This window comes from Martes martes (genome assembly GCF_963455335.1).
Source record: "Martes martes genome assembly, contig: scaffold_134, whole genome shotgun sequence".
In the NCBI taxonomy this organism is placed as follows: Eukaryota; Metazoa; Chordata; class Mammalia; order Carnivora; family Mustelidae; genus Martes; species Martes martes.
In genome coordinates, this window is record NW_027666509.1 from 104,881 (window position 1) to 126,947 (window position 22,067).

Consider the following 22,067-nt stretch of genomic DNA (forward strand, 5'->3'; position numbering starts at 1 on the left):
CACCTAGCAGACAGGGCAGTGTGGGCAAAGGCCCTGGGGCAGGAGGGAGCAGGGCACAGAGGACCTGAGAGAAACCTGTGTGGAGTCCTGGGGTGAGGGCCAGAGTGGAGAGAAGTTCAGACTCACTGGTGAGTCTGAGATAGCAGTGACATATCCTGTTTTTTTTATTTTGAAAGTTCCCTTTGACTGCTGTGTGGAAGATGAATTGAAGGGCTAGAGTGGCAGAGGGGAGGGGAAAGAGTTTGAAAGCGGAGGGGAGGGGGGTTGGGACCCAGTCCACATAGACCTGTTTAGCCCCTAGGTGAGCTTTCTCTGAGCCAGTTACTGTTTTAAGCCCTTTACAGTCAGCAGGTGAGTCCCCACAATAATCCCTTATGGCCTCTATGATTTACCCCCATTTTGCAGAAAAGGATAGAGACGCCCAGAAGTGAAGTCCCTTTCAGGTCTCACCCACAGGGTGTCACTCTGTTGTACCGTAGTTTGCTCTGCTGACCCTACAGTGGCTGGGACCTGCCCTTAGTGGGCACGTGGTGTGACCCCCGCCCTTCTGTTCCCAGCTGTGTCCTACTCCCAAGCCCCCAGGCGCACACAGGGCCAGTCCGAGCTGGGAATGACCCCTTGGGTGGTTCCAGACTCCGCAGTTGCCCACCCTCCTGGAGGCTCTGGTAACAACCTCCGAGGGGAGCGGTGTTGGGAGTTTGGGAGTTACACTACTACGTGCGGCTCCTGCCCTCCTGAAGACTGGAGTTGGCTTTTCCAGTAGGGAAAGCGGGGGAAGGGGGGGTGGAGCTGCGGGGGGCGGGGCCCTCAGCGTCGCGCCGGCGCCAATGGGCGGGCGGCCCCCCAAGTCCAAGGCGGCGGCGGCGGCGTCCAGAAGTGGGAGCCGCAGCCGAGCCCGAGCCGGAGCCGAGTGGGTGGCGGCGCCATGGCGTGCGCGGGGCTGCTCACCGTGTGCCTGATCCGGCCGCCCGCGCCCGAGCCCCGGCGGCCCCCTGCGCCCACCGCCGCTGCCGGGCCCACCGGACACGCGCTCTTCCAGGACGTGAGTGGCGCGCGGGCCCTCTGGCCCTAGGCTTGTCATCGTCTCTCCAGCTCTGTCCTCTGTCCCCCCGTGTCTCGCTGGGCTCTCGGGCTCTCGCTGTCTCTCCTGCCCCCCCCCCCCCCCGGCTCTGCGTCTCTGTGTGCGTTTCTCTCCCTCCCTGATGTTTGGGCCCCTGCTTCTGTCTCTGCTTCTCGCTGTCTCTCTCTGACCCTGCTGTCTCTGTTCTCCCTCATTGTTTCCATTGTGTCGGTTCTGTTTCTCTGCTTCTCTCTCCTTGTCTCCTGGTTCAGTGTCACAGCCTCTGCTGCGCACCCCCCCTCCAAGTCCACCCCACCCGTGTGTCTGATGCAGTGGGGACGGTCAACATTTGATCACAGAAGCAGTCCCCTCTGTGGCAACCCTGGGCTGGGCTGACCCAGGAAGGGGAGCCTGGAAGAATAAACAGCGTCCTGACTTGTGACCTAGAGCTGATCCCGAGTCTCTCAGATCTGACCCCAGGGACTGTGGGGTCCCACGGTGGGTCAGGATTTCCCACAGCGGTTTTACATCCCTCCTGTGGGTGGCAGGTGGGCCTGCAGCCCCCTGAGGGCACCAACATGGAGAAGCCTCGCCAGCCTCGGTCCCTGCTCTGAGCCCCGTATCCCCTTTCACCCTAGTGCTCAGCCCCATCCGGGCCCACTCATGCCCTGACTTTCAGAGGTCTCTGCCTGTGGGGAAGACTGTACTCATGTCCCTTCCTGCTGTCCCTAGTGACTCAGCACCATGACCATAGTCTTTCTGGGTGGAAGGGACCTGTCTGTCCCGCTTCCCAGATGGAAAAACTAAGGCCTGAAGAGTTAGGAATATGTACACGATCACACATGGAGGCAGAGGCATGCTAGGGTGTGGCCCTGGATGTCCTCACTCCCAGTGTCGCACTCCTCCCCATCATCTCCATCTGCCCCAGTCAGGCCACCCTGGGCTGCTGTGTGACACTGAGCCAGTGGCAGGCTTTGTGTGAGTCAGGTTTCTGGCTGGGGGTTAGAGTCATGCCAGTCCTTCACCCAGAGAAAACAGCTGGAGAGGACTGGCATTCAGGACCTGGACTTGACAGGGGTTCTCCGTCCAGACTTTGCCCTGCCCCTCCTTGCCAGGTGTGCTGGTCTATTTGCTGGGCTGCTTTGGGGGACTTGGGAGTCTCTGGTCCCTGAACATGTCTTGACTCTGCTCCTGTCTGCGTCTGTTGCCCTTCATCTCTGCTTCTCTGTAAATACGATCTGTCTACCCTTGCTTTCTGCCGCTCACTCCCCCCTGCACATGTGCGTACGCACACACGCACGCCTGCACATATACGCATGCCTACCCAAGGCCTTCACACTGAGTCAGACTCATAGGAAGCCCCAGCCCTGGAAGGGTTAGCCCCAGGCACCCACAAAGAAAGGACTAGCCACTGCCCACATATCAGGGTCTTAAACAAGCACCCAGGGAAACAGCCTTGAGTAGGCAGAGTCTGGGATGGACCATGGCCATGCTGCAGAGTTGCGTTGCAGCGGGGAGGTTCAGATCAGGGACAAGGGCCCAGGAACTTGGCCCATCTCCCCTCCTTCCTCAAGCTGGGACCGTGCCAAGGGCTGATGCATCAGACAGAATCCAGCATAGACTCTAGGTGTGGGAGGTGGGGGTGCCGGAAACTGGCCTGGAGCACCCGCCATGAGGCCAGCCCCCGCAGGAGAAGTGAGCAAGTGGTGGGTCCTGCTGTGTGATCTTCCTGTGCCCCCCTTGTTGGAAAACCACCTGCAGGGCTGATCTGGGCAGGAGGAAAGGCGAGGTGGGGGCAGCCTGGCCACCTGGGTCTCTGATGAGTTGGGTGGGGGCCTCTCGCCTCCCAGGCAGTGCTTATAGTTCCCTTCTCTGCCCCTTTGTCCTCTAGGTTTTCCGCAGAGCAGATAAGAATGGTGAGTGTGGCTTCCCCTGGGTCCACAGCGTGGGGAGGGGTGGGAGACATCAGGGGGCTCAGGGAAATGTGGGCCTTGGGGGAACAGTCTAGAATGGAGAACAATCTTGGGGAGACCCAAATTAGGAAAACCACTCAAGGCATCCTTCCCAGAGGGACAGCTGTTTGGAGTTGAGCTTCGCAGTGTGGAGAGTGGAGGGAATGCGGTTTCGTCAGAGGCTGGAGGTGGGGGGCGTACTCTCACACACTGCCCTGGCACAATTATGGGTAACTCTTCCATATGACTTCATGTTGTCCTCACAACCGCCAGCTAGCTGGGAGTTGTTCACCCCACTTCACAGACAAAGGAGCAGAAGCCCAGAGAGGTGAAGTGGGTTGCCTAAAGTCACACAGTCTTTTAAGTGGTGGGCCTTGAACCCGGGTCTGTGTGATGCTTCATCCCAGGCTCCCTGTATAAGGGGCTTGGAAAGGTGGGGTGATGGAGAGGAGGCCCTAGATCTTTAGAGGGCTCAGGAACTTTCTGTGTGACCAACCACCTGGACCCAGGGAGGGCTGGCACAGGATGGTGCTGGGTCCAGGGAATCAGCTTCCCCTGCCCTGGGTCTTGGGTTGTCTCAGACCCTTGTCTGGGAAAACCTTGAAAGCTAAAGCAGGAGCCCTCAAGGGAACCCGCAAGCAAGTCACTGCCCACAGGTGACTTGGAGCAGCCCGCTGTGCCCTGACTGGCCAGCTGAGGGTCTGAGCTGAGGCAGCCAGTCAGCCTCGGCCTCACTTCCGTCTGGGGGTTTCAGACCCTTTTGTGTTTATGCCTCCTAGAGAGAGGATCGTGTCCCAACCTACTGATCAGGACGTTTGGTCTCATTTGGCTCACAGCATTCTGTCTGGGGAGGCTCGGACCGTCCCCCAACTCTGCTACCCCACCCCATCTGCTTACAGACCTTACAGGCCAGATCCCCAGGGTCTCTGGCCATCCCCCTGGTGCACTTAGACTGTAACATGCCCCCTGCAGAGAGGGGTCCTTCCCTTCTAAGCTGCGGCTGCCGCCTGCAGGGGCTCCTGCTCTCGGGAAGATCTCATCTGCCTCCCAGTGGCTTCTCTGTGAAGGGCGTGGGTCCAGAGCAGACTCAGCCCCCAACTCCTCCCAGGTCCTGCCCCCATGATCTGGCTGTTCATTTGTTTCTTCGTTTGGCAAACATGTATTGAGTCCCTTTGTAATGCCACATGTGTGCTGCCCTGTCCCTTGGGTGCCTGCAGTGTGGGCCCTGTTGCCTTGAGTGAGCACCTCCAAGGACCTTTTTGTCTCCAACAGCCGGGTCCCCTGGCCAAGCTCAGAATTCCATTCCACCTGGCTGAGTAGTCCTTGGGCGGGGATCTGAATCTGGTGGCAGGGGTCAGGGATACCAGCTCTGCTCCCTGCCACCTCCCCCGCTCCCCCCCAGATGATGGTAAGCTCTCATTTGAGGAATTCCAGAATTACTTTGCTGATGGGGTTCTCAGCCCTGGGGAGCTGCGGGAGCTGTTCAACGGCATCGACGGGCACTCCACCAAGTATGTACGAGCAGGGGTGGGTGAGCCGTGGGTAGATGTGAGGCTAGGTTATCCCAGCCCCACTGTGTCCCCTGCTGCCTTCATTCCTTATGGAGGATGGAGGGTTGCATAGGGAGAGAGGTACCAGGGCCCGATGCCAACTTTACCCGCCCACTCACCCTCCTCCCTGGCTCCAGTCTTGTCCATCACACTCCTTCCAGATGGGACCCCAAAATAGCCAGGTCTGAGTCACCACCCGTGGTTCAGCCCACAGGTGCCCCCCCCACCCCATTCCCTCTTCCTGCAGGGATCAGAGGGTGCCTGAGGCTAGCTGGGCCCTGCCAGCTTCCACCCATGGATGCAAGGGCACAAGCCCGCACTTACCTCCCCATGTTCCCACATCTGCAGGCCTTAGCAGCAGCGGCACGCTATCCTCCCCGTGCTGCCTCACATGCGAGCACCTGCATGCACAGCTGTCCCTCCCTCTCCCCCCACATCTCCTTAGAATAAATTCCAGACTCTGGGTCAGGCTTCGAGGCTGCCATGCCCTTCCCTAGCCTGAAGCCTGAGCTGGGCCTTTTGTCTGCAGTGCTGCTACCTCCCCACCACCAGAAGCTTAGTCAAATTCCTTGTCCTTCAAGGCCTAACTAAAGTAGCTTCCTCCTGGAAGCCCTCCCTGACCTACCAAGTAATACCCCGTTGCTTTCTCTGGACTTCCTCAGACCTGGCTTCTCCTTCCCAGCTCTGACCCTTCCTCTCCGGCCTGTGTCCACATTTCTCTCCCTGGGCCTGAAAGCCCCTTGGAAGCCAAGAGTGGGTCTGAGTTTTTGTCCTCAGTAGTACCCCTGCTGCCCCTCTCAGCGCACTGAGCAGCTTCACCCGGGGGAGAGGCAGAAGTCCACTCCCCATCAGGCTGAGCTGGGTGGGCAGTGGGAGGAACGTTGGCTTCCAAGTCTCAGGTCACAGGCTTACATCTGTGGGACTGAAGTGTGCCTTCTCTTTTTCCCACAGCAATTTGGAAACAGAGAGACTGTGTGGTGAGTAGGCCCACGGGAGCTCCGGTCTCCTGGGACCCCTGGGCAGGTGGGCGTGAGGAGAGGCTGCCTCCTCTCCTAATGGAACAGGATGGGCTTGGCTCAGGATACGAGGCCTGGTTGGCTGCGGAGGAATTCCAGGCTGGGTAAATGAGGTCACGGAGCAGGTGGGGGGGGTGGTCCAGGAACCCTTGAGCACCTCCTCTGCCCGCAGACTATTTCTCAGAACACCTGGGGGTCTACCGGCCCGTGCTGGCTGCCCTGGAGTCGCTGAACTGTGCGGTGCTCACTGCCATGGACAGCACCAAGCTGGTGAGTGGAGGGCTTGACACTGGAAGGCTGGGAATGAGGGCAGGCATGTCTGCTGTGCTGGGCCAGCCTCCACTGTCACGGCTCCGGGCTGTGAAGCTAGAGGCTTGGGTTCAAATTGTGCCCCTCTCTCTAGCTGTGTATCTGTATCTCTCTGGGCCCGAGTTTTCTCATCTATAGATTGGGGATCATAATAGAGCTTACCTCCATGCATTTGGTGGGACAATTAAATGAAAGGGAAGGCAGGGATTTTTGTCTTTCTCATTGTCTACTCTATTGCCAGCACCCAGAACTGTGCCTGGCACACAGCAGCCACTTAATACCTAGAGCTGCTGCTGTTGTTTCTGTCATAGGCAAGACCCACCTGCTGTGGGGTATTGAGCCCAGCACCCAGCAGGGATGGGGTGGGAAGTGGGGCATGTGTGCATATGGTCACGGGCCATGCTGGTGTGTGGAACCTGGGGAGGGGGGCAGAGCCTGGCCCAAGGACATGGGTAAGGCTAGCATGTGTGCACCCAGGTGTGCATGTATATCTGTATGCATGTGTGGCCACATGTGCGTATAAGCACTAAAAGTGCTCACAGCAGGGGCTTTAGGCTCTTGGGTAGTGACTTTGAAAACACAAGCCACCCCTCCCTTTGTGTGTTTCCTTTAAGAAATGTCTCCACCCACTTTGTCCTGTGGCTCTTAATTACAAGGCAAGGAGGGAAGATGGAGAAGATCCAGGATTGTGCCTGACCCCACTTTTTACAGAAGGGGAAACTGAGGCCCTCAGTGAGTCAATGATTAGCTGAGGACAGGGCTTCCTTTTCTGGTTGCTTCCACATGGGATTTTGTCGGTTTTCAAAGGGTCACCCCTTGAGGCTTGGCTTAAGATGGGAATCCAAATGGTACAGGGTGAGGGGTTGACGTGTAATAATTTCCGTATCTGTGGCCTGGACACAAGTGAGAGTGTTGCCTTCCTGTTGCCATGGAAACCGGGCCCCGGGAGTAGACACCTGGATGGGTATTCTCTGAACTGGCACTGGTTAGGGTAGATTGAAACTGCAGGTCGAATTGAGGGTCCTAGGGGTCCGGAGCACCTCCTGCTGGCTCAGTAGGGATTAGGGACGACCCATCAGCACATGATGACTCTGCCAGCTCCGATCACTTGAGACTTTTATCTGGAACTCAGTGCCTCTGATAGCTCAGCCCACCAAGCCTCTGCCACTGCTGCCCCTCGTGTGGCACCTCCCCTCCAGTGACTCAGTTGAACACTTCGTGCACCAGCCTGGAGCCACACTCCTGGTACATGGCCCGGGTTATCCAGCGACATTGGAAGGAGTGCAAGGAGGCTACCATGGAGCCACCTGTCCATACTGCTGTGCCACGCCCAGGCTTGGCCACCAAGTAGGGCCTCAGTGCCCCATAGCCGTGCCTCCGACACTGCGCCTCCAGCTCCATTTCCAGGCGCTCAGTGAAGCCAGGGAAAAGTGTGGAGCCACCGGCCAGCACCACGGTACCAGCCAGCCGCTTCCGTAGTGTTGTGGGAACCTTCTGCAGTGCCCGGAAGACCAGTGCAGGCAGTCCTGGCTTGGCCTGGCCTAGTAGACTTGGCTGGAAAATGGGTTCTGGGCAGCGGAAGCGCTCGCTGCTGAGACAGACACAGGAGCCGTTGCCTAAGCAGACACTGACCGGATGCTGACGGTCCTGGTTATGAAGGTCACCCTCAAAGTCCAGCGACACATAACAGCAGCGTTTCTTGAGCTGTGTGATAGCCTTTCGGGGCAGGGCCTGCAGCTGTAGGTGGGGGCATGCTGCCTCCAGCAGGTCCCGCAAGTAGCGTGACAGGGTGCTGCCTGCCACGTCCAGCCGGAACGTGGCCTCGTGCCATGAGTGTCCTGCATAGATGGGCGTGGCGTGACACACTCCCGCGCCTGCCTCCACGGCCAGCCCGCTGAACGCACCGGTGGAGCAGAGCGCCAGCAATGCTGTGCTGGCCATGTGGCACGCGGGCACTGCCAAGGCCTCGAACAGCAGCTCGGCTATCCTCTCACGGCCCACGGGCGGCGCTGACGGCGAATCACTCACTAGCACGGGCCACTGCTCTGGGCACACCCGCAGGCCGCCCACCAGCAGGCGCTCCCACAGCCCCTCCAGCGCCTCCCAGTCCACTACCAAGCCGTGCTTGATGGGGTGCGCCCGCGTCACACCACCCATCCGCTCGCAGCCCAGCACAGCGGGCAGCAAGGGCCGATCCCAGCTGGAGCTCTTCAGCACCAGGCGCGGCTGGTGCTCACCCGCGAAGCCCGCCTTGATGAAGCCCGAGCCCGGGTCTATCACCACCGCCACGCGGCCCAGCGAGGACGGCCGGCGGACCCGCCTGCTTCCGGACACTGATGCCACCGACGCCACCGTGGATTTCCGGGCTCGGCCCCACCCTTGGCCAGAGGCCCCGCCCCCCGCCTGAGGCTCCTCTGCCGGCCTCACTGGACGCCCGTCTTTCAGCTCCTCGCTCTGGCAGTGGGCATAAGTCCCTACCGCTCTGGCTGCAGAAACAGCGCTCTCAGTTCCTGGCTGCAGCCTCTGGTCCTGAGCTTCCACTCCTCCGGCTAGACTTTTCAGCTCTTGGCTCCACCCACAGGCCCAAGGCCCTGCCTCTGGTTCGAGTGTCAGTCTGCGTTCCCGCCGGGCTTCAGCCCCCTTCGGACCACCTTTGCCCTCCTGTGGCTCCAGGCTCCAGCTTGCACCGGATCCACCTCTCTTGAGGATTCACCTCTGCTACGCGGCCAGCTTACTCAGCCCTGGCAGAGGTGGATGATGAGAGGGCAACAATCGAATCCTAAATAAGGAGAAGCCGCCGGGAACCACAGAACTCTTTAACAGTGAAGGGGCCTTGTGGCAATGTTCCCCGGACATATAATCCTGCCTTGGGGACCCAGGAGACCAGCCCAGTCCTTGAGCCCCAGGCGGTCTCCTGACACCTCTCTCTCTGCCTTAAGTCTTTCCTGGTTGTGGAGGTGGAAGGGGGTGGTCAGAGAAGGAAGGAAAAGAACTTGGATTGGACTCATTGTGACCTCAGTCCTCAGCACCTGCTGTGCTTCCCCAACCTTCTACCCATGACAACTGCCTGGACACATCCACTCTCCTGGGACAAGGCAAAGAGCAGTGATTTTGGCATTGGGGGATCTGGCCTCAGCTGCCCAGCACAACCAATCTGATGAGAAAGCTCTTAATCACAGATGTACAGTCACTTTGAGGACCTTGGTTCACTCAGCTCTGAGGGGCCCAGGCAGCCCACATGGGGACCCTATCTTCAGAGGCTTCCATGTGTGGACTCTTGCGGACCCGAGTTTGTGATTCAGTTCTGATGACTCATTGTGTGCCCCTGAGCAAGTCCTCATCTCTCTCTGGGCTCAATTTATTCCTCCAAATGGTAGTCCTAATTCTCCCGCAGGAAAAGGCCACATCTTATCTCTGCAGAGTCTATTCTCTTTAGGGCCCTTTTGGTTGCAAGTAGACGACCTACTCAGGAGAACTCAAGCTAAAATAGGGATTTTATTACAAGGATCCTGTATGTCTTACAGGTACTGCAAAGATGAAATCAGGTTTCAGGAACAGACTGGAAGTAGGGCCTGACTGCAGGATGTGTACCGTCTCTGCATTGTTTTTTTATTCTTAAGACTGGTTTAAGCCCATGCATGTTGATGTATGAACATCTCCCACAGTTCCTGAGTTACAGTCCCAGGGAAGAGGCTGATAGGACCAGCCTGAGCCAATCATATATGGCCCAGGGTGTGTGGCCACATTGAGGAACATGGTTACCATGATTGTAACCACATGGGTGGTAGGAAAGGGTCTGTTTTAACAAGACTTTGGAGAGATGCTATGGGTCATGCAACCTCCAGCCTGATGGAGGGGATAAGAAAGGGATGTTGATTGTGTTGACACTAACGAAAGTGCATCTTCAGCAGAAGCTGGGCCTATGCGTTTAATAATCTGGGACCTTCACCCCTGTTGCCTCTGCCCCCTTTGGGACCTTCTGAGGTGGTCCCGAGTGGAAGACTGGGTACAGGTTCGATAGAGCTGGGGCAGCACTCAGGTCTGGAGCTGGGTTTGGGACCCAGGAGAATGAGAACAAACAGCTGTGTGTTTCTCACAGAAAGCATGCCAGGCCTCTCCTGGCACTGGAGACCTTGCATTGGAGACCACAGTGGCAATATGGCCAGAGCAGTGGTGAGGATAGGAGTCACTCAGAAGCTCTAGCAGGAGAGACTAAGGCGGGGGTGGTGGTGGGGTTGGGCCTGCATGTGACATCCGTAAGTTTGGACATTTCCCTGTGGGCCATGGAGAATCAGTGGGAGTTTATGAGGAGCGTGAACTGTGCTACAGCTAGCTAAGTGGTTTGGAATAAGTCTCTGGCTGCAATGTGGGCAAAGGGATGGCACAGGATAGGCTGGGAGACAAGTGACTGAGGTGACTTGAGGGTTACTACCAAGCCAAGTAGGGCAGGATTGAGGGATCAGAGGCCCACAGACCCCAGCCTCTCCTCCTGGGTGCTCTCACAGGCAGACTGTGAGTCCCAGGCCCCAGCCCTGCTGGTCGTGGGGCCTTCACAGTTCTTTCCAGGGTGGTGGCCCTTCACCTGGACCCCTCCCCGTGCTTGAGAAGGACTTGTGAAGGTTGGGGATGGAGATGTTAGGCCTCTGTGGGAAGCAGGTCCTTCCTCCTAGCTTGGCCAAGCCGGGGTTTGCCCACACTCACCTCCCTTGGGCCTCAGACCTGTAAGGGTCTGACCAGGGCCTGGAGTTGGGGGAGGAGGGAAATAGCTTCCCTCCACTGTGGTTGCGTGCCCCTCCCCAGCTCCGGGTGGGTTCTGACGCTTGGGTCACAAGGAGAAGGCACAGTTTGGCCCCAGGCCGTGGCCTTTGCTCAGCCATCAGTACTCCTGTTGCATCCCCGGCTCGCTCTGAGCCTCAGTTTCCCCCACCCAGCTCCGTGTCGCGCCACCTCGGACAGAGCTAGCTGGCGTCAGGGTTGCTATGTGCTCTTTATTGGGCCGGGGGCCGGGGGCCGGGGGCCGGGGGCCGGGCCGGGCACTCAGGGTCGCGGGCGAGGGCAGCGGCGCCGCTTGCGCGGCTGCTCCTCGGCGGACTCGGCCTCGCGGTCCACCTCGCTCTCAGTCAGCAGGCGCGTATACAGCCGCTGCCGGCCCTTTGTCGCCTTGGCTCCGCCCCCTGCTTCGGCCCCGCCCCCGGGCGCGCCCGCCGCAAGGCGCCCCTCCTCCTGCAGCCGCGCGTCCAGCAGCAGCAGCAGGACCAAGATCTTCTTCATCTCTCTCGCCCGTGCGTCCTCGCGCCGATCAACGCCGTCGCCCGCTCCTCGCAGCATGGGCGCTGCCGCCGCCACGGGGGAGCCCACCGGGGCGCCCATCGCGTCCTCGCCTGGCCGCCGAGGCCGTGCGCCGGGGTCCGCCGCCACCTCGGCAAGCTGCTGCCGCTTGTCCAAGGGGAAAAGCAGCACGATCTTGGCCTGGGGGGGTGGGATGGGAGCGTGAGGGGGAAGCGCGCATCGCGTCGGCTTGCTGAGGATTCTCACCCACCAGGTCTTATCTCGTAGGACTCTGTTCTTAGGTTTCCAGGACTACGGCCCGGGGTTTCGCCCTTGTCCCATCGTCCAGGACCTCCACCTTCCCTCTGGAAACCCTTGCCCACCCGAGGCTGACCTCCCGAGACCTTGCACCATCGACGTTTACTCTAACCCACCTCAGAAAAATAGCACGTTTTGAGCCTGGGAGCTGGAAAGAGGGCATAAGAAACACCCTGTGCCCATAGTCTCTGCGGTACCAACTAGGGCTGATGCCCCATGCTGAGCCCTCCCCACATCTGTTGGGGTTGGGAGAATCCCTTCCTGACCACCCTCCTGGACTCCCAAGTCTCCTGGTTTCTTGAATCCTTTGCCCTCCCTTCTGGGCTTTTAGGACCCAACCAGACCCATGTCTATCCTCAGGAGGGGTTATCCAAGCCCTTGGACTTATGCCCACAAGGCCTAGACTCCCAGCATTCCCACCAGTTCAAGTACCCCTGACTCCCACCTACCCCCGGCACCCTGGCACTCACACTTGGCTTCTTCTGCTTGAGGTGGCTGAAGAGCTGCTGTTTCCCCCCAGCCTTATCCGTGTCCGGCGGCCTCTCCTTACGGGCCTGCTTGGGCACTTTGGTCCTCTTGTGAGAACTGTTGTTTCCCATGGCAGGGCTGGTCACCACTGGGGGCCACAGCCCATGCTGCCTCTGCCCTGCCTTCTGGCTGGGAGGGGGGACCCCGCCCTGCTCTGTCCGGTGGAGACCACATTGTGACCTCATGGGTCAACCTCACCAGCTCTGGACTCTAAGCTCCTCCTCCCAGAACCCACATCTTGGCTCTGTTCACTCTGTGATTTGTGGGTTTGGTTTCTCAACTGTAAAACTGGGCTAATAATCACAAACAAGGCAAGGCTTGTGAGGTGCTTGGTGTTGAGTAGAGAGGAATTTTCGTGGCCTGGGTTTGCATTCTGACTCTCCCACTAACAGTTGTCTGATCTTGGCCAAGGTAATCAACTGTTCTAGGCCTTAGTCTTCTCATCTGCAAAATGGGGTCAATTATGGTTCCCATTAAGTTACTATGAGGATTAAATGGAATTCTGCTTGGAACGGGGCCTGGAGAGAGTGGGTACTGTTCTGGTAGCCGGGTTTTATGGCTGCAAGTAACAGAGACTGATCAATCATCTTAAGTGCTTAAAAGGGAATTTATTGGAAGGATTTCAGGGAGCTCAGAGCATGGCTGAAGTCTACAGACCAGGCTTGGAGAGACAGGATAGAAGCCGTTGGCCTCAGAGTGAGAGGACTCAGCCCCCATTCTGTTCCTGCCTCCCAGCTCATAAGCCTGACCCAGCAGGGCTCATCTGATGGCTGAGCTAAAGCAGGTCATGGATAGAAGCAGTCCCCCATGGATGGTGCCTCTGGAGCCCCTCCTGGAGGGTGGGCATGCCCCTGCCTGGCCAGACCATGGCTCCTCAGGACTCCCATCCCGGTCTGTGTTCTTTGTAGGAATTAACTCATTGAAGTTTTTCAACAGCTCAGTGAGATGGCTGTTATCATCCCTGTTTTTTAGGTGGGGAAACTGAGGCACAAGGAGGCGAAGGTAGTTGGAGAGTCTCTGAGCATCCCACATGAGCAGCATAGGGCCTGGCACATGTTGGCCTTATCTTTCTGCCTACATTGGGAGGGGCTGAGTAGAGGCTAGTGATGTAGGGATCAGTGCTGGTGTGTGTGTAAGGACATGGCTGGCTGTCTTGTATCTGCAGCTTCTAGGAAAGGTAAAAGTTTGTTGCATAGATGAGTGAATGAATGCATGCATAGATTACAAGTGTTGGGCCAGCTGGTGAGTATGGGGCCACATCACACCATCATTTTGCCTCATGTGTCAAAACTGGCCTTTGGATGCCCTGTGACCTGCCATACCTCCAACCCACCTAGCTGTGCCTGGGGCCACACTGGCTGAAGGTGGTGGTTCCAACGGGGAAGGGGCCTATGGCCCAGAAAACAACAGATGCCCCCCTGTAAGTTGGCCTGACACCTCCCAGGGAGGCAGGCCAGGCCCAGACGAGGAGGGTCCAGGCCCTGCTCCCTGTCCCAGCACTGTCCTACTCTGGGTGCTTGCTCTCTGCTCTTCATGCTGCCTCTGTTGCTTTGACAGGCAAGGGGTAGGGGAGGGCAGTGGCTCCCTGTTTAGAAATATATGCTTGAAACCAGAAAATGTTGACATGTCTCCTCTGCCCCCAGGAGTATGAGCGGGCCTCCAAGATGGACCAGTTCGTGACCCGCTTCCTCCTGAGGGAGACAGTGAGCCAGCTGCAAGCCCTGCAGAGCTCGCTAGAAGGGGCATCAGACACCCTGGAGGCCCAGGCCCGGGGCCCATGGTATGTGAGGTGCCCTGCTGTTCATTGTGACCCGTTCCAGAGCCCTTGGCTTCCATCACATTCCATAGCTCCAGGATCCTAGAGCCCACATTCTCGTGCTTGGGCAGGGAGGCCGAGAAGGGGTGAGAAGGGGTGGCTGGCTTTGAGGCTGGGTCTCAATGTCCAGGAAGCCTGTTTTGCCCCACCCAGGCTTGGCCCTGTTCTGGGGCTCCAGTCCTTCGCCTGTGGGTCTGGGAGCAGCGGGTCGACCTTCCACTTCCCTAGGTCAGACGAACACAGTGTGGAGGTGCAGAGCAGGTCCCATGGCAGCCGGCGGGCAGGGCGCAGGGCCCTGCGGAGTGTTGGGCAGTCACCCACCTGGTCTCCCGGCTCCTCCTCCTCGGACACAGGTGGGCCTGCAGCAGGGTGGGAGGCCTGGCCGACGAGGGTCCAGGGGGGATGCAGTGCCCATTCCTCCACTGCCCCTTGGTTCATCCTGAGAGGTTTCCCCATGTGCGGGGCCCCGTGCCAGACTTCCCCGCCATGGGTCCCCTCTACCCCCGCCCTAGGGCAGAGCTCAGAAGCCGAGATGCAGTGGCGGCTCCAAGTCAACCGTCTCCAGGAGCTCATAGACCAGCTCGAGTGTAAGGTGAGCGATCACATGGCCAGTGCCCCAAGGGGGAGGGTCTTCCTGGAATCCATCTGAGCCAGGCATAGGCCGGGAGCCCTGCCCACACTCGGTGTCTCTCACAGGCCCCCAGGCTAGAACCTCTGCATGAAGAAGAGCCTACCCAGGGGCCTGAATCGGTGAGTCCAGGAAAGGGACAGGCAACTGGGTTCTGCGCCAGGAGGAGGTGCTCATTAAGTGAGGGGGTTGTGGGGCCCGCTGCCCGCTTGGCCTTTGTGTTATACAGACACCCTTTCCCCAGGTTTGGCCCAGCCCTCATCCCCCAAGCCTGGGAGGCAAGTGCTGGCTTTGGGCCCTTGCTGTATGACCCTGTAGAAATCACAGTCCCTCTCTGGGCATTAGTTTCCCTCATCTGCATTCCTGAAAGCTGGGTCTGGGCAGTGTGGATAGAGGTTGGAGGGGGAAATGGTGGCATATTGCAGGAGAGAGAGACAGTGGCTGGATCGCGGCAGTGACCTTGGCCATGGGGACAGGAGGATGGAGTCAGGGATATCAGGAACCGGGTTGGGCAGGAGTTAGACTGCACGGCAGGCCGGGGCTCGTGCAAGTCAGAAAGGACAAGGTCCTCCTGAAGACCATATTCAGTCTCTCGCCCGTGCACTAGCCTTACTCTGGCTAACCAGGCGGCCTCTCTTGCCAGCATATCCTCGTGGCCCAGAGGCAGGTGCAGGTGGCAGAGGAAGCCCTGCAGGATTTCCACCGTGCCCTGTGCTGCTATGTGGACTTCACAGGGGCCCAGAGCCATTGCCTGCAGTGAGTCCCCAGCTGGCTAGTGGGCTGGCCAAGGCCCGGGGTGGGGGGATGGCGGTGAACAGGGCCAAGTGCCGGGGGCCGGGCATCCTGGGCCATGGCTCTCATTAGGCACTGGGGCTGGGTGGGCAGTGGCGGTGGTAGCCTGGGCCTGGCCTGGCCATCTCTTTGGCCCCACAGTGTGTCTGCCCAGAAGATGCTGGACAATGCCTCTTTCACCCTATATGAGTTCTGGCAGGATGAGGCCTCCTGGAGAAGGTATGGTGTCTGAAAGTCATCATTTATTGAGCATGAGCCTGGGTTCAAATCATCTGCTATTATGCCCTGGCTGTGTGACTTCGGGAGGGTTCCTTATCTCCTCTGAGCCCAAGCAGTGTCCTGTCCAGAATGGGAGTGGTAAGAGGTCCACCCTCCCATGAGCCAAATGAGACGGTGAATGAAGAGCAGAACACGCCGTCAGGGGCATGGCAGACAGCAGGCGCTCGGGGAACTGTGCCACACTCTAGGCCAGGCCCCCAGGTGTCGCTTAACATAACCCTCCTAGTGCCCTACAGTAGGCACAGCCGTCCCCACTTCACTGAGGGAACCGAGGCTCAGAGCCAGTGTGAGGCAGGACTGGGATCTGAATCCAAACAGCAGGATGGGTGGGAGTGGGGAGCTCTCAGCCAGGTGGTCTTGCTCTTCGGGGGGACCAGCTCCAGCCTCAGGTCCCTCCGTGACCCTCCCCAGGCACCAGCATTCTGCCTGTAGTAAGGCCTTCCAGCGCATCCTCATTGACCACCTTCGGGCTCCGGACACCCTCACCACTGTGTTCTTCCCAGGTATGCTGCGGCCCGCCAACCCTCTCTACAGCCCTGTGGAGTGGCAGTGGGCCCCTCATGGCCTCTGACCCTCAACCTCTGACCCCTAGCCTCCTGGTGGATTATGAATAATAACTGAGCCTGACCTGCATAAGCCAAGGCCCTGGGGCCCCACCTGCCTCATCCTGGAACTTCTGGACTGGTCAACTCAGCACCGAGACCAAGGACGCGGCCACTCTTAGAGCTGGGGATGGGCCCTCAGAGGCGTACCCCCAGACCCAGCTGGTGGAGAGTCTCTCAGCCCAGGGATCAGGGACTAGGCTGCTTGCTTTCTGTTTATTTAATCAGTGTATTTTATTGTTTGTAGCTTTGGCCTCTGAGGCACTCTGGCCTCTGCCTGGCTCAGGAGGCTTGGATTCTGGTCTCCTCTGTCCCAGCCTTGTGTGACACAGAGCAGGTCGCTTCCCTCTCAGGGTGGGCCTTGGGCTGTCTGGCTGCCTAGTGGGTACCCTGCTTTCTTCCTGCTGTCTTGGGGCCAGGCTTCTGCTCTTCCTCAACCAGCAGCAGAACCAGGGCTGATGCTCAGGGACACCATCCCCCCCACCAAACCTCGAGCCCTGAGGCTGGGCTGGATCCGTCTGCAGTGTGGGGTAAGGACCTGGGTGTCCCCATCACCCTCCTGGGCTGGCAGGCTCCCAACTCTTCCAGCATCTTCTGCTGAACCAGAGCCCTCTGCAGGATCCTGGGTTGGTTTGCATGTCATCTGCATATCATTTGCATGCTCATGCCCACCCATACTCAGGGCACTATGGGAAGTCCCAAGGTGACCTTGCCAAGTAGCAATAATTTGGGCCCAGTGTCACCTGTCCACCCCCCCCCACCCCCACCCCGGCCAAGATACCTCTGAATTCCAGTCCAGGACCCCAGCCCAGAGGCAATAAAGGAAGTCGTCACCTCTGGCATTGCGTCCTCTCTCTCCCTCAGCAAGAAGGCCAGGCTCTGGGGTTGGTTTGTATCTCAGCCAGCCACTCAGGGCAGGTTACCTTTCTTTCTTCCCATTTTGGGCTCCCGCGCCTGCAGGTGGTGGGAACTTCATCACAGCTGACCTGCTTCCTGTACTCAAGCCGCCTGCAAACTGTGGTTCTGGGGCCCTGCCTGGGAAAGGAAGTGAACTGGGTTGGGTCTCTGCTCTCAGCTCCCTGAAAGTTGGCTGGCTATTCTAGCTTCATCCTCTTTGCCAACCAGCTGTGACCTGGAGCTGGGGGCACAGAGCCTTCTCAGGGTTCCAGATAGTGTGGCTGGATGCCTCTGATCCCGTCCCCATCTGGAGAGAAGGAACCGGGGGACATGGAGAGAGGAATGACCTACGTGGCTCTAACGGGGAGGCACATGGGTACCACAAGGGCACAGGATGGCCTCTGTCTTGGAAGGTGTCGGGGTTGGGAGTTTTTCGACAGGAAAACACACGCTCAGCTTCTGAAGGGGAGGAAAGCTTGCCTTGTGGAACTGAAGGGAGCCTAGCAGTGGGCTGGGGCAAGGGTGGGGAGGCAGCAGGGCCTTACAGGTGCTTCATCCTGAGGAAGCTATGGTGGGTTTTAAGCCAGGAGTGACCAGCCAGTGGGCTAAGGGACAGTTCACCAACGTTCCTGAATGTTCTGGTGGTGCCAAGACCACGACCCAGATGGTACCACCTCAGGGTGGACGTCCTGGTCTGGGACTCTCGGCAGGGTCCTCTCTGTGGTTTCTCCCTAGTGACCCCCACCAGAGTTCAGACTTGGGGAGGGGGTCACAGAGCTGCTCCCAGTGGCCTGGCCACCGGCCAGAGAACCAGCACAGGGCTCCCTGGTGACTTGCTGGCTAGCATGGTGCCGGGCTGTCTTCCTGCCACCCCTCTCTCCAGACTGCTGGTAGCTGCCACACAGCTCTGGGCAGCCGCAAGGGGAGTTCAGTGTCCTGGTTAGAGACCAAGCCCTTCCAGGAGGAAATAATCCTGCTTTCTGTCCTGGGTTCTGATTGCTTCTGTTTCCTCCATAAAGTGACAGCAAACCCTCAAAACTAAAAAATTTCCCATTGGTATCTTTGAGCAAAGATGCCGAAATACCCAAGCTGACACCTCATAAGGGAGCGCCTCTTGAGTATTTGTTCCCTTGCCTGCCTCACTGTACTGCCCACCACCCTATCTACCACCCAGCCCTACTGCCCACTGCCCTACCGCCCTACCACCTGCCCACTGCCGTACCGCCCACTGCCCTACCTACCACCCAGCTTACCACAGAGTTGGACAGTTAAGGGCTTTTTTTCCCCTGGAGTGTAAGGGATTGGAGGTGAGCCAGGAGGCCAGGCCGGAGGGAATTTGCATGATGTGTGCTCCAGGGAGCACTGGGGGTGGGGGTGGACTACAGACCTGGTGGCTGGAGCTACAGCTAGGGTTAGGGTTTAAGCGAAGTTTTCAGTGGGGCTGTGAGGCCACAGAGGCGGCAGCCAGGCCTCTACATCGTCTTCACTTAACTCCTCATCTCCATCTTTTGGTCACCCTAACCCCCATCTTGTGGCCACCATCACCTCTGGCCTAGGAGACTGTGGCAGCCTCTTCACTGGGCTTCCCATATCTAGTCCACCCCCCGCCCCCCACATTCCATTCCCCATCAGGGAACAGACAAGGGGCTTTCAAAACACTGCCATGGGGACCACAGGGGTCTGCTAAAACCCTTCAGTGGCACCACACTGCCTTTAGCATCAAGATCAAGTCTGAGTTCTTGAATTGGCATTCAAGGCCCTTAGCAATCAGCCCCACTTCCGGTATTTGCAGCCTCCTCTTCCTAAAACACACCAGCTGAGCTGGGCTATGGGCAGCCTTAGTCACTCCCTCTTGACCTTCCTCATGCCTCCCACCCCCCACCACCCCAGTCCACTGCAGAATGCTTCCTTAGAGCCTTTGAAGATTTTTTTTTTTTTAATTTGACAATCAGAGATCACAAGTAGGCAGAGAGGCAGGCAGAGAGAGAGAGAGAGGAGAAAGCAGGCTCCCTGCTGAGCAGAGAGCCCGACTCGGGGCTTGATTCCAGGACCCTGAGATCACGACCTGAGCCGAAGGCAGAAGCTTTAACCCACTGAGCCACCCAGGCGCCCCCCTCCTTAGCCTTTAAATAGCAGGTCAAAGCCATCGGGTCTAGGTCACCTTCCCAGGCCTTGCCCTCCATGCCCTACTTTTGGTGGCTCTTCAGCTCATTTCAGGAGCCATTGGGCACCTGCTTTATGGCAGGTACTGGGGATGGTGAAATGTCCTGAGCTGGTAACAGCACCCAGATCAAGAGCAGGCAGAGTATGGATGCTGAAAGAGCTCACAGGTCCTGCCCATAGGCTGGCAGCTACCAGCCCCCACTCTCTTACCCACTTCCTGCACCTGCCTCTTCACTTCCTTCCCACCTGTGCCAATGACTCACCTGCACACATTTAAACCTGTTCTGGGGACTGGCCCAGTGCCAGGCCAGGTGCATACCATCTAAATGGCTGCCATTGCGCTCTAATTCTTGAAGGGCGACACAGACACAAAATCCCCTTAACACAGCCTCTGATGGGTCAAAACAAAGGAACAGAATTAGGTGGGCCTTCACCAAGTTATTCTCTCTCTATATATACACTTTTAAAAAAAAATTCTGAGAGTGTCACGAGCAGCAGGGAGGGGCAGAGGGAGAGGGAGAAGCAGATTCACTGCCGAGCAGGGAACCCAATGCGGCACTCGATTCCAAGACCTTGAGATCATGACCTGATCCAAAGGCAGACACTTAACTGATCCACTCAGGTGCCCCTATATATACTTTCATAAAGCCCTCCACCCAACATGGGGCTTGATCTCATAACCCCGAGAACAAGAGTCACAGGTCTACCAAGTGAGCCAGCCAGGTGGCCTGGGAACTTACTCTCAAAACAAATATGTATGCAAGACACCATGGTCCAGGCAAGATACGAGACAAAAGATCAATCTGCAAGGAAATCACATATTGGCAGAGGGAGAAGCAGGCCATTTACAAAGGCTTCCTGAGCACCAGGCCTTGTGTTGGGACAACTCCCATATGGTCAAATTTCACCTCACAACAACCCAATGGTGTAGGCCCCAATTTACAGATGAAGAAACAAGCTCAGCAAGCAAGTCCTTGCTCCAAGTCACAAAGCTGCATCAACTCCCTGGCACCAATGGCTTGCTTGCTGTCAAGCATGAACAATGCCGAGGGAGATCTCGGGCGACCTCTAACAATGGAAGCCAAACCTTGGGGCTGCAGGATGGCGGCTGGGGTAGCAAAAAGAGCCATGGAGCACAGAGGTGGAGGGTGATCATGTGGGCTATCCAGGGCCCAGCCATCAGAAGGTTGGCGGCGGTGGGGCTGAGTCCTTTTCATTTCTGGAACTCCCCGGGAGGGACCCAGATGTTAGCTGAACTCATGGGGAAGAAAGGCAGCATTGGAAAAGGTTGGTGCAAAGGGGAAAGGGAAAGTTGCTGGGGTGTGCAGCCTGGATAGGCATCTGGCTTGTGGGCTGGAGGCACCAGAGGGAGCAAGTCTGGCTTTTTCCACAAGAGGGCGCCCGGCACAAGGCAATGAAGCTTTCCTGGGGAATTGGGGGAGGGGTAGGTGGGAGGTTGTGGGTTCCCCCAACCTTCTAGGGAGGGACAGCTGAGGAGGGGGTACACCCAACTCAAGACCCTGAAATTTCAACAGTAAGAAACAAGCAGAGACAGGCGAGATTTCAGATGGAGGGCTTTCGAAGCATTTGCTCATTTTGAGACTATACTGTCATCTCAGGCCAATTGAAACTTTATACTGAGAAACAAGTCAGTAGGCTCCTTGTTTCCATACTTGGTAAAATTTGAACGGGCTCTTCACTTCAAACCTACCTTCCAGAAGGAACAACTCTTCCCTATTTTCCACCTCCCTGTCTATGCATACAGTCTATGCATAACTCGTTTTCAGATGCAGTCTGCTATGCTGGTCACGGAGAATGTCAATGGTTGTCCTCTCCAGAATTCAATTTTCCAATCTGCCTGGTTAGTCTCTGTTTGCTTGCCTTTTTCCAGCACCATCTTTAGAGGTTTCATAGTTACACTGTGTACCTGTTATTAGTATCAATCAATCTAAATCAATTGTTCCCTGTTTCTGCTGACTCTTGCTCATAGTGGCTCATTTCCTTGGATCTTTAGTAATTTGGGGGGGACACTTTATAATTGATTTATCAATATTTTTCAGGTTTTGATTTTTCTCTAGAGGATTTGCATTTTTGTTTCTGCCAGACACCAGGAGATACTGCATGCAAGCCTAGAGTCATCTTAATTCCTCAGCCCCAGGAGAAGGCAGGGGTGAGGAGAGTCTCCAGTCAGATTCTTGTTCTTCAGAGGGGCAGGGTTTTCTGCTCAGTCCCCTTTGCACACAGATTTTACCCTGCTTGCCTTTTCACTGAGGCCAAAGCCAGTGACCTGGTTTCATGGAAAGGTCCCAGATTCGCTTCTCTATTTTGTAGAGGCTTATGCTGCCCCCAAATCACAGTAAATCCCTCACACTCCAACTTCTTGAAATTTCCCCTGGCCCCAGGCAGTACGGTTTCCTCCTTTGTGTTCAACCACCTCTGTGGTGTTGGTTTACTGTACTCCTAATTTTTTCCTGGCCTTTGGGGATTTCCTATACTTTCTCATCTGTGACTTCAGCAATGCAGTTAAAAGTACATTCGTTAGAATTTATCTAGCATGTTTTTTTTTTTTTTTACAGTAATGGCAAATATTTTGGCCTGAGATTTCCATAACAAATATTTTATAATACACACACACACACACACAGACACGATTTTATTTACTTCACAGAGACAGCTAGAAAGGGAACACAAGCAGGGGGAGGGGGAGAGGAAGAAGCAGGCCTCCCGCTGAGCAGGGATCCCAGGACTTTGGGATCATGACCTGAGCAGAAGACAGATTCTTAGCGACTGAGCCACCCAGGTGCCCCAATTTAATACTGTATTATTGCTTGAGTCCCCAGTATCTTTTTTTCAGAGCTAAGGCAGACTAGATTGCTGTCTTGTCTACCA

The 22,067-nt window shown here is 57.1% G+C and overlaps 3 protein-coding genes across 3 annotated transcripts; 1 reads left to right on the forward strand and 2 right to left on the reverse strand.

Annotated features, from left to right (window-relative positions):
• Nucleotides 1-859: 859 nt before the first annotated feature.
• Nucleotides 860-16,960, forward strand: NECAB3 (N-terminal EF-hand calcium binding protein 3). Its single transcript, XM_080831536.1, has 13 exons — nucleotides 860-1,042; nucleotides 2,952-2,976; nucleotides 4,415-4,523; nucleotides 5,514-5,539; nucleotides 5,751-5,848; nucleotides 13,645-13,781; nucleotides 14,046-14,170; nucleotides 14,330-14,409; nucleotides 14,514-14,567; nucleotides 15,089-15,201; nucleotides 15,379-15,456; nucleotides 15,928-16,019; nucleotides 16,109-16,960. The coding sequence occupies exons 1-13, from the start codon at nucleotides 926-928 to the stop codon at nucleotides 16,135-16,137; spliced, it is 1,083 nt and encodes a 360-aa protein (XP_080687662.1). The 5' UTR covers nucleotides 860-925; the 3' UTR covers nucleotides 16,138-16,960.
• ACTL10 (actin like 10) lies at nucleotides 7,091-7,828 on the reverse strand (the record flags this gene model as incomplete). The annotated part of the gene is made up of 1 exon (XM_080831537.1): nucleotides 7,091-7,828. The coding sequence occupies one exon, from the start codon at nucleotides 7,826-7,828 to the stop codon at nucleotides 7,091-7,093; it is 738 nt and encodes a 245-aa protein (XP_080687663.1).
• LOC308337982 (uncharacterized protein C20orf144) lies at nucleotides 10,925-12,072 on the reverse strand (the record flags this gene model as incomplete). The annotated part of the gene is made up of 2 exons (XM_080831538.1): nucleotides 10,925-11,356; nucleotides 11,944-12,072. 2 exons carry the CDS (start codon nucleotides 12,070-12,072, stop codon nucleotides 10,925-10,927), a joined length of 561 nt encoding a protein of 186 aa, XP_080687664.1.
• Nucleotides 16,961-22,067: the final 5,107 nt, after the last annotated feature.

What these genes read in the sequence shown, in the direction of transcription:
- NECAB3 (XM_080831536.1), top strand. Translation starts at nt 926, where the DNA reads ATGGCGTGCGCGGGGCTGCTCACCGTGTGCCTGATCCGGCCGCCCGCG. An exon ending in CCGCAGAGCAGATAAGAATG is followed by an intron (nt 2,977 to 4,414) that starts GTGAGTGTGGCT and finishes GCTCCCCCCCAG; the next exon opens with ATGATGGTAAGCTCTCATTT. An exon ending in ATCGACGGGCACTCCACCAA is followed by an intron (nt 4,524 to 5,513) that starts GTATGTACGAGC and finishes TTTTTCCCACAG; the next exon opens with CAATTTGGAAACAGAGAGAC.